At 38.9% G+C, this 10,795-nt stretch overlaps 1 protein-coding gene across 14 annotated transcripts in view; it reads left to right on the top strand.

Annotated features, from left to right (window-relative positions):
- The window catches only part of Agbl3 (AGBL carboxypeptidase 3), a 53,700-nt gene extending 45,551 nt beyond the window's left edge, over positions 1-8,149 (top strand). For 5 of the 14 annotated variants that reach the window (XM_090333337.1, XM_090333339.1, XM_090333345.1 and 2 more), the window contains 3 exons: positions 968-1,161; positions 4,952-5,183; positions 7,232-8,149. In XM_090333337.1, the coding sequence (XP_090189463.1) occupies positions 968-1,161; positions 4,952-5,183; positions 7,232-7,655 (850 nt within the window). In that variant the 3' untranslated portion in view covers positions 7,656-8,149. Of the gene's footprint in view, positions 1-967; positions 1,162-4,951; positions 5,188-7,231 lie in introns of those variants that run through there. The other 9 variants (XM_090333343.1, XM_090333344.1, XM_090333346.1 and 6 more) reach the window with 7 other exon arrangements.
- The last annotated feature ends 2,646 nt before the right edge of the window (positions 8,150-10,795 follow it).

Below are 10,795 nucleotides of genomic sequence, written 5' to 3' on the forward strand. Positions count from 1 at the left end.
TCTCTGTCACTCTTGGCAAGGTTCCTTGACCTCAGAACATTGGTATAAATAGCAATCTGAACAGTGTATAAACAGACCTGTATAGGCTTTGAGAATCACATTGAAGTTGACTTCTATCCTAAGACTTCTGTTGAATGAAATGGCTCCTATCAAAAGATGAGGACTCTTTTATCCCCCTAATTCTAAAAAATTAGCAATATATGAGGCAGCTCTAGGAATACCCATACTTTGGACCTAGAAATGGATCTCATTTTAAAATGAGATTTATTTTCAAATAAACTATTTAGGATGTCATATGGGAAGAAATCAAATGTTATAGCAAGATAAGAAAAAGTATTAGAAAAAGTACCATAGTTTAACTGGACCTATAATCCTAGCTACTCAGGAATTGAGAGGATTGAATTTGAGGCCACTCCAGGAAAAACTAGAAGACCCTCTCTCCTCATCTCAAGCAATAAAAAAAGCTGTGCCTGTCATCCTAACTAGCAAGAAATATAAATAGGAGGATTGCAGTCCAGGCCAGTTTGGGCCAAAAAAACAAGACTCTAGGGGAAAAAATGAAAACTAAAAGGGGCTAGGGGTTCAAGTGGTAAAGCAAGCTGGCAGTATGACTTAAGTGGTTAAGCTTCTTCTCAGCAAGAATAAGGTCTTGAGTTCAAACTCCAGTATCCATAAGAAAAAAAAACAAGGAAGAAAAATACTGAAGTCGTAAGTTGAAACTTTAAGACTTGCTGCTGCCTTTAACATTCATGTGACCTAAGCAATCGGTTTAACCTATCTGCTTTCCCTTAAGTAAAATGGAAATCGCAGTGGCCACCCTGCCTCACAGTCCTGATAACCCTAAGTAGATATAGAAAAATAGACTGCATGCACTGGGATGTCACATAGGATTGAACATGGAATTATATATCCTTTGTGTGAGCACCTCACTACTGACATTGACCTCAGAGTTCTCACTTTCTTTCAGCTCCAAAAACATGATACAGAGTCTTAGCAAAGACCAACAAAGACATCTGTTGAAAACATGTAGGACACCCATCCAGACAGCACTTGAGATACATGGAAATGACTTTTATGAAAATTGTCTCAAAGTGACATCTCTCAATTGTCCTGTGAAAAAGCAGCCTCCCAGTTGGATAGAGAAAACATGCATACCAACAGGTTTTTTTATTATTGTTTGATATTTTTAATAAATAAAAATAGCTCATACTGTAACATCATGAATAAATCTCATAAAACTTGAATTATGGGAACTCTTTTCGTAAACAGCTGTGTCTGAGGCTTCTGATTGGTCGATCAAGATGGATCGACCAATGACATTTACAACAGAGATTCTTGGGGATCCTGATCAGAGAAATTTCTGGGGGAAAAACGCTGCAGGCAGCAATATAAATGACAAGTGGGAGAAATGACAAGGAGGAGAAAAAAATTTGCTATAAATTTCACTTTTTTGTTTCTTGCTTCATAAAGTATTGTTATTGTTGTTCTACATCTGTCCCTGCAAGATTGTTCAATGAAAACATTGTTTTTTCAGCCCCTCCTTGTCTTTTTTCTAAGCCTAGCTTCCCATCTCTTCTTGACTATTTTATAAGCAAATGTTTTGTTGAATCTTGGTAGCAATACTAATAAAAATTCTACAATTTTCTTTTTTCACTAAAGCAAAGGACTTTTAGGAGAGAGATAGATGATACATAGATAGATAGATAGATAGATAGATAGATAGATAGATAGATAATTATTCCCCTTTTGATAGATAGATAGACAGATAGACAGATGATAGATTATTCCCCTTTCTTATAATAATTGCATTTAAGGCTAGGCATTATTCTCTAAAATGTCATATCTTTATTACCAGCCAGTTTCTTTGTCTTTTCTCATTATTGAATGTCTATACTCCTCTATGGTGTCTAACAATTGGAAGCTTTTATCTACTTTATACCTTAAAGATCCTCTTGTATCTGCTCTCACCACGAGAATGCAACTGGTCTACCTGAGGTCTCTGTTGCCTCCCTTGAATACCTGCATCTGCTTCCTAATTTGTCTAGCTACCTCACTCTATTTGGCCTGCCTGCTGGTGTGATTTCAATCCCCTACCTATAAGTGTGATTTCAAAAACTCATTTCCTCGAATAAAAATTTTTAGTGCCACTGAGTGCTGTTGACTCACGCCTGTAATCCTAGCTACTCAGGAGGCTGAGATATAAGGATTGCAGTTCAAAGCCAGCCCAGGTACTAAATTCAGTGAGACTCTTATCTCCAATTAACCATTAGAAAACCAGAAGTATGGGCTGGGAGTTTGACCTAGTGGTTAAAGTGCTTGCCTAGCATGCACAAAGACCCGGGTTTGATTCCTTGGTACCACATACATACAAAAAAGCTGGAAGTGGTGCTGAGGCTCAAGTGGTAGAGCTCTAGCCTTGAGAAAGTCCAAGGACAGTGCTCAGGCCCTGAGCTCAAGCCCAGGACTGGCAAAAAAAAAAAAGAAAGAAAACCAGAAGTAGAACTGTGATTCAAAGTGGTAGAGTACTAGCCTTGAGCAAAAGAAGCTCAGGGACAGTACCTAGACTCTGAGTATCCAAGCCCCACCACCAACCAAATTCTTTGTGTGTGTGTGTGTGTGCCTGACCAATATTCAATAGCAAAACACATTTGTGGTGAATATCTGTAAGTCACAAATTACAAGAGAGTTTCAAAGACTCTCTTGCAAGTATTATCACCTCAAGCAAGGTCTCTAGTTTTGGGCCACTTTTTCATGCTTACCTGATGGACAGCCACTCTAATCCACCAGCTGTCATCTCCCATTTTCGCTCCTCCACTCCCATAGCCTAATCACTAGCTTCCTTTCCACTTGTTCAACCATCAAGACACAATTTACTTCTGGAAGCTTTCTTCATCTATTATCCTCTGTTCCTGTCAACAAATTTGCTGAGTTCTTTTTCTACAAAACTCAGTTCTAGTGGATACTTTCATGTTCTTCTCTCTCGTCTTGACTTTTAGCAAATTGAAAGCAAGGATTATGCTTTTCATACAAGCCAACCCTAGTGACAGGTTTACAGTAAGCATTCAGCTAATAGTGATTGAGTAGCCCGGGAATAGCTTTTCAAGGCACAGTAGATAAATTCATCGTATTTACCAGTAATACCAAAGATTGTAGTCATCCATTCTCTCATTCATTGTCTTTCGAGTTTAGTTCACTTCAGTGAGTGCTATCATCTTCTGTTTATGTTCCTTTTAAGAATAGAAAATTGCTTTCTAAAAATAAACTGTAGAGGAAGTTTTCCAACATAAACAAGAGTATAAAATAGTTTCCTGATAAAGCATCATCCACCATTATCAGTTTCCTGCTACTCTGATTTCTATTCTCCTCACTACATTTTTTCCTAGAGTATTTTCAAATTTATTTTGTTATTATGTGTAATTGTCTGAAGCAGTTTCAATGCAAGCCATCAATTTAGGAATACAATGCATCTTGAACAGTGTCACTCCTGTCGCTACCCCTCCACCCATCCCCGGTTCTATTTTCACCTGTGTACTTGGAATATTGTGACTGTAGTTGTCCACCATTCTGCTCTCCTGGAGGGCTCCAAAGAAAACTCTGCAAATCACATTGTTTTTCCCTAGAGGCCGTCGTCTGAGAATCACTGTTCAAAGTCTGTAAGACACATCTCCAATTAACCAACAAAAAACCAGAAATGAAGATGTGACTCTAATGGTAGGGTGCTAGCCTTGAATGTAAAAGCCAAGTGAGAATGGTAGGTCCTGCGTTCAAGCCCCAGTACAAACACACACACACACACACACACACACACACACACACACACACACACACACCCCATACCCTTGGAACAAGCTCTTCCACATTCCTTCTATTCTCTCAGATCAGAAGCTTTGGTGCCTCCATCAAATCTGCCCTTACTCTCACCTCACATCCATTTCTTTAGAAAACCTCAAAAGTTACACTTGAAAAAGTTATCTACTACACTTTTCACCCTTCTAACCACCTCCCTCACATTGGTCCAGACCACCAACCATTCTCCTCAGTTGTCTCCAGATTCCTTCCCAGAGATCTCTCTCTCTAGAAATCTTTGCTTGTTCCCTCTGCCTGTTTTATATTCATCCCAACAAATCCCAGGCTGTGACACACAGCCCCTCTCAAAAACTTCACATTCCAGTCACTAGAAATGGCAATCCTTCCCGTGAATGAGGAGCCCCCACGGGAGCTGAATTCAAGTGATCTCTCAGATGTATATCTTCTCCTTCATTTATTCTGCTGCAGCCACTGCTGGCATCTTGGTGCTCCCAGCACACTGCCATGATGCTGCCTTGGTTAGGGGCCTTCCCACTTACTGCTTATTATCTAGAAGGTTCTTTCCCCTGACATCTGCTTGACATACTTTGTAACATAACTCAAATGCATGATCAGCTTCGCAGGGGGACTTTTTCTCTTTTTTTTCTTTTTGGCCAGTTCTGGGGCTTGAACTCAGGGCCTGGGCTCTGGCTCTAAGACTCTTTGTGGTAGCTAGTATGCTACCACTTAAGCCACAGATCCACTTCTGGCTTTTTCTGAGTAATTTATTGGCGATACGAGCCCCATAGATTTTTGTTCCGGGCTGGCCTCAAACTGTTATCCTCAGACCTGAGCCTCCTGAGTAGCTAAGATTACAGATGTGAGCCACCAGTGCCCATCTCCTTTACTGCCACTTGAAAAATGGAAATCAATATCCTTCAAGAATTCTATCCCCTCCCCCGGCTTTATTTTAATATAAACGTTACTATTATCCAAATACTAAAGATTTAGTTGTTTTTCTGCTCCCTGATATTAAAGTTCAATGGAAAAGGACTTCTAGATTAAAATCCATGGTAGATAATTTGTCTAAGTATGTAACGGTTGAATAACGGTAGTTCAAATGTCTCTATTTGTGTGTGTGTATGTGTGTGTGGTTGTTCCCCAGTTATGCAGCACAACTCAAAAAGCAAAGTAAAAGAATGCACAGCTTTTCAAAGCAAAAAGACTGACATGAATTGGACAGATGATGAAAAAAGAATCTACAGGGATAAAAGAATAGCTCAAACTCAAGAAATATTGGAGTGTTTGCTTCCTATCATGGAAAGCTCTAAACACAAGGAAAAAACTCAGATAAAAAATTTATTCAATCCCCAAACCAACTTCAAGATCCAACATCAGTAAGTCAATACAATTTCATCATTGTTGATTTATTTGTTTATTCATTGATTCACTCACTCACTTGTTCATTTGTGCTGCTAGGAATCAAACTCACTGAGTCAGCCACATCCAAAACCAGGCTATTTATAGATATAAATAAGGTTGTTTCAAAGTATATATGCCAAGACACTAAACAAGAAGTGCTAATTCTGAGAAAGAGTAAGTGGTAGCAACCAGCCTATCTGACTTTATGACTTTCATACCAATACAGTAACACAATGTAGTCTTGGAGGATGCACAGACCTAAGAACAGGCATAAAGAGGCCCAATCAAATATATTCAGCTGATTCTAACAAAAATGCAAAAGCAATTCAATGGTATAAAGATGGCTTTCCAGCAAAAGCCTATGGAACAACCGGACATTTACCGGTCCAAAAAATATTGGAATCTTTAAACTCATACCTTATACAAAGATTAGTCCAAAATGGATCATAGATGTAAAGGTAGAACCTCTGAAAAATGTTGAGGAAAAAAATCTTTAAAAACAGATTTCTTATTCTTAAATATATAATTCAGGGCCAGGAGTTTGACCTAGTGGTACAGTACTTACCTAGCATGCACGAAGACCTGGGTTTGATTCCTTGATACCGCATACATAGAAAAAGCCAGAAGTGGTGCTGTGGCTAAAGTAATAGAGCTCTAGCCTTGAGAAAGCCCAAGGACAGTGGTCAGGCCCTGAGTTCAAGCCCCAGGATTGGCAAAATAATAAGAAAAAAAAGTATAATTCCTAAAAGAATTAACAGGCTGAATTTTACCAAAATAAAAAAAAAGCATTGCTTTATGAGGCTCTGGTTAAGGATAGAAAACCACAAGCTATAAGATGGGCAAAAATACCAAAAAACCACACAAACAAAAACTAGTATCTGGATTTTTAAAAAACTCCGAAATCAAGCATTTCATTTGGAAAACAAGCAAAACCATGAATAGACATTTCACTAAAATGAATATACAAGATTTTCACACACAAAATGAGCTATGTCATTGCCAAAATAAAATTAACATTGCCAAATGCCATTGAGGAAGCAGAGAAAATGGGTATCTCATATACTACTGGTACACAAAATTGTATAACCATCCTGGAAGCTTCTTTTAGAAACTAAATATGTAAGGGTCAGGTATGGAGGTACAGGCCCCCATACCTTGGGAAACTGAGGCACAAGGCTCTTAAGTTCAAGGCTACTCTGGACACATAATGAGATCCAGAACATAGAAAATAAGGATACATTAAACCTGCCTCTATAATTTCTTCAGAATGTTTATGAATAACTTTTAAAATCTCTCATACCCATATTCTTTGGTGTGTGGTGGTCCTGGGGTTTAAAGTCAGGATATAATGCTTACTAATGCAGATACTCTGCTACTTGAATAATGTCCCATTCCTTTTTGCGTTTGTAACTTTTCAAATGGTCTCCCCACAGTTTTGTTCAGAATGTCCTCAGGCAGTGGTCTTCTACCAACCCCTGCTCCATAGCTGGGCTCCACTGTGTACTACTGTGTTTTGTTGACGTGGACGTTGGTTTGTTTGTTTATTGCCAGAGCCAGCTTGGAACAGAGAGCCTCCAAATCTCTACCACTTAAGTGGCTTGGGATTATATGCAGAAGACATCATGCTTGTCCAAAATCTCTCCCTCTTCTGAGTAAACTTTCAACCCTTAGAACTTTACTGATCTTTTTACTGATTAAAAAATAAGTCTTAGAGCATGCATAATGAATGTAGTCTAACAGAATAAACAGATGAAATTGTCGAGCTGGATAGGCAAGTGTTGGTTATGTCAGGAAGACTGGGGTCTGGCCTGGTAGCCAAATGAACAGACCTTCTAGGCATTTAGAAACACAGATTCCAACAGTGCTAGAAAAAAAAAGTCAACATGAAGACTTAGGTTGGCCTCATAAAGACAGTGAAAAGTTTTTTTAAAGGGTGACAAATTCACCAAAGAGAAAAATGTGACCTATTCTACCTAGTGAGGTCTATGTTGAGCAAAAACTCACATATTCTTTTCTTTTCTAGAATAAATCCTGCTGCTTGCCCGAATCTACAAAGCCCTCAAAAATCTTGGAGAGAACTCAGAAATCCCCCTTTTGTAACACAAAGAACAATTGCAACCAATGCCTCCGAATGGTTCCAGTCTGTGTCCCACCGGTCCCTGGAAAGTTTGTCACCTCTCAAAGACCCCAAAAAGAACAAAAAGCACCCAAGTTGCTGGGCCACAAAAACCAAGGATGTGGAATCTTTCAAAAGCAAATCGGAGACTACCCCGGCAACTCCAGAAACGGATTCAGAGACAATCAATAGCAACAGTCTTGGAACCGAGGAGTCAAAACAGCACAGCTCTCAGAAGGTAACTCCCCATGCGCCCAAACAGAAGAGGGAGAAGCGGCAGCAGAGCATCGGAGAGCTCAACCTTCGCCTGAAGTTTTACAAGAACAAGTAACCAGTTGTATGCTACTCGGCAGGCAATGAATGACAACCAGGCTGATCTAGTAAAGAGAAAACACCAGTAATTCCCTTTCCTAGCCCTCCCTCTTCAGGTGCAGATGCAGATACTAAACTTCAAATTAGCCCATCTTCTTTATATTTAATTTTTATTTTACATTGGATTTTATATTTAATTCTTTTCTATTTAATTTTTGTCAACATGGAAAAAAAAACCCTAAATATTTTTTGATTTCTTCCAAAATTACTTACGCAAGTCACATGGAAAAAAACTAGGAACTGAATAGAAAAATGATGTCTATTTGTGGGGATTTTTTTGTCACTGATAGACTCTTCTGTGACTCAATCAATAAGTGTCAGTAATTCAGTTGGTGTGCTGGGGTCAGAACAAGGAGGGTAGAAAAAGACATTTCTCCACATAGCCAATTATCATATAGTTGTTATGTATTCATTCACAGGAAACATATCCAACTAAACTATTTACAGAATAAAGTGGTGTATATCAACTAATACAGATGTACACAATATGTTATATATAAAATAACAACAATATTAATAATATATTTAATAATATATGAATGATATATTAAATAATAATAATAAAATTGTACATGTTATATATAGTGGCACTTATACTGTATGTATACTATATATAGTATGTATACTATATAATACTTATATATTATAATTATTAATAATTATATATTATAATTTTATATATTACACTTATACACTGTTGCATTAATATACTGTATTATAGAATTATATTATAAAGTACATAATAATATATAGACTATATATTTGATAATGTCATATGTAATATGTTTGTAAATAGTAATAATTATAATACTTATACTAGACTATATAATATTTGTTGTATTTATTATATGTGCAATAATATATTCTTTATTAGTTGGAGGAATACAATGTAATACTTGATTATGTACTACCTTGATCTGAAAATATATATGTATTTATTAAAAGATGCCAATTTCAGAGACCAAAGTGGCACACAATGACACTGAAAAGCAGATTATTGTTTAAAAAGTAATTTCATTCATCAAAATTAAGCTTTGCTAGCTGGATGAATATACACAGCTATTTTCATTCTAATAACTCCATTTAAACAATGCTTCTGGGTGGGCAAGATGGTGAGACACACACAAAACCCAGGTAATCATCAGGACTTTATTTGCCACATCTGATCCATGCTTCTCTCATGTGGATACTTTGGAGCAAGTAAAGCACCTGTGTATTTCAGAAGGCAGTGAGTACTGAGCTAAGGAAGAAGTACACCAGGCAGTAACATAACATTAGCACCTAGAAATCAAATAGCTGGGGATTAACCTAACAAAATCTGCATGAGAGAAACCATAAAATTCTGTAGAAAGAAATCAGTGGAGGGCTGGGAATGTGGCTTAGTGGTAGAGTGCTTGCCTAGTACATGTGAAGCCCCTGGGTTCGATTCCTCAGTACTACATAAACGGAAAAGGCTGGGAATGCTTCTGTGGCTCAAGAGGTAGAGTGCTAGCTTTGAGAAAAAGAAGCTCAGGGACAGTGCTCAGGCCCGGAATTCAAGCCCCAGGACTGCCAAAAAAATTCTCAAAATATAAAATATAGAAAAATAAATTCTAGCATGGCATAGAATGGCAGTCCTAGGGTTTCCTTGTCTATTTCACAGTGAAATCACGAAAACAGTAAAAGTATAACTGTTAGAAAATTCTTTAAACTCTGAAAAGAGTGTCCTTATCAAATGAGGTCAAGTTCACACAAGAAAATTCTTCTACATCCCGGTAAACACAGAGAGGGCTGGTGGCACTTAGCTGTGACTCACTCACTCCCCTGAAGTTCAACAGGGGTGAGACTCCTCTCTGAGGGGCGTGGCCAAGAGTCTGAGGATGGTATTTCCCTCTCCTCCTCACCCCCAGGACACGGTTTCCCTGAGAAAGACAGGACCATGTTTCTCACCCTCCTACCTCCAGTATTGCAAGAGGCTAAATTCTAAACAACTGATCAAGAAGTCAGACTTCTTTTTCCACCCACCCAAAGGTTCCACAGGCTAGAATACTGGAGCACAGTCATGGTCACCTTTGCCCCAGCTCCTTTATAGGGTTGAAGATCGTTCTAGCTGACAGGCCAGAGGCTTAATTTAGCTTAATGTAGCTTAGCCCAGCATACAAGCAGGGAGTGTGTGTGTGTAGCTGGTGGGGGTGGGGGGAGGGGGTGATGATGAGGATTCTGTAATCCCAGCTACTCTGAAGGTCTGGAGGCTGAGATCTGGGGATCACGTTTTCAAGTGAACTCCAGCAGGAAAGTCCTTGAGACTCTTATACCAATTAATTTAAAAAAAAAAAAAAAAGCCAGCAGTAGAGTTGTGGCTCAAGTGGCGGAATGCTCACCTTAACCAAAAAAAGCTCTGAGTTCAAGCCACAGTACTGCCACCTTCCCCAAAAAACAAGGAAGCGCTGTGGTCAACCTCAGATCCAGAGCAGCGACTCAGAAAGTGGTCCTGGGGGGAGGCCTGCCATAAGAACAAAGTGCTCGAGTTCTCTCTAAAAAACAGACTGGAGAGGAATACTGTGAGGGGAGCTCCAAGGCCAGAGGTGCTACCAAAAAATGGAGACTTTGGGATTAAGCAATTAAGAGGAGCTTAATAAAAGCAACAAGTTAAACATTAGGCAACCAGCTCGCCAGACAAGAAAGCTCCTTAACACCACCAGGAAGACACACACATACACACACACACACACACACACACACACACACACACACACACACACACTCAAAAGCCAGAAGTGGAGCTGTGGCTCAAGTGGTAGGCCCTGAATAAAAGAAGCTCTGGGGACTGCACTCAGGCCCTGAGTTCAAGTCTTAGGACCAGCTCCAAAAAACCTAAATTCCAGTGGTGATAAGAAAGTAAATTTTAAACTCTGGCTGAGAGACTGTATGATTTTAAAAAAAGCAAATCAACAAAATCTGCATTTTGCTTTCATTTGCAATGAAATAGATGCTCCAGAAACTCTAATCTGGGTCTCATCGCCCAGTAGGCAGGCCAATGTACTGGCACAGCATTTTGTTTCTTGAGTCATCGAATTGGTCCAAGAAAACAGAAACAGCTGGCATTGCTCTCCCAAAAGA

The sequence above is a fragment of the Megascapheus bottae genome, chromosome 5 (genome assembly GCF_031878675.1).
Source record: "Megascapheus bottae isolate mThoBot1 chromosome 5, mThoBot2.hap1, whole genome shotgun sequence".
NCBI lineage: Eukaryota > Metazoa > Chordata > Mammalia > Rodentia > Geomyidae > Megascapheus > Megascapheus bottae.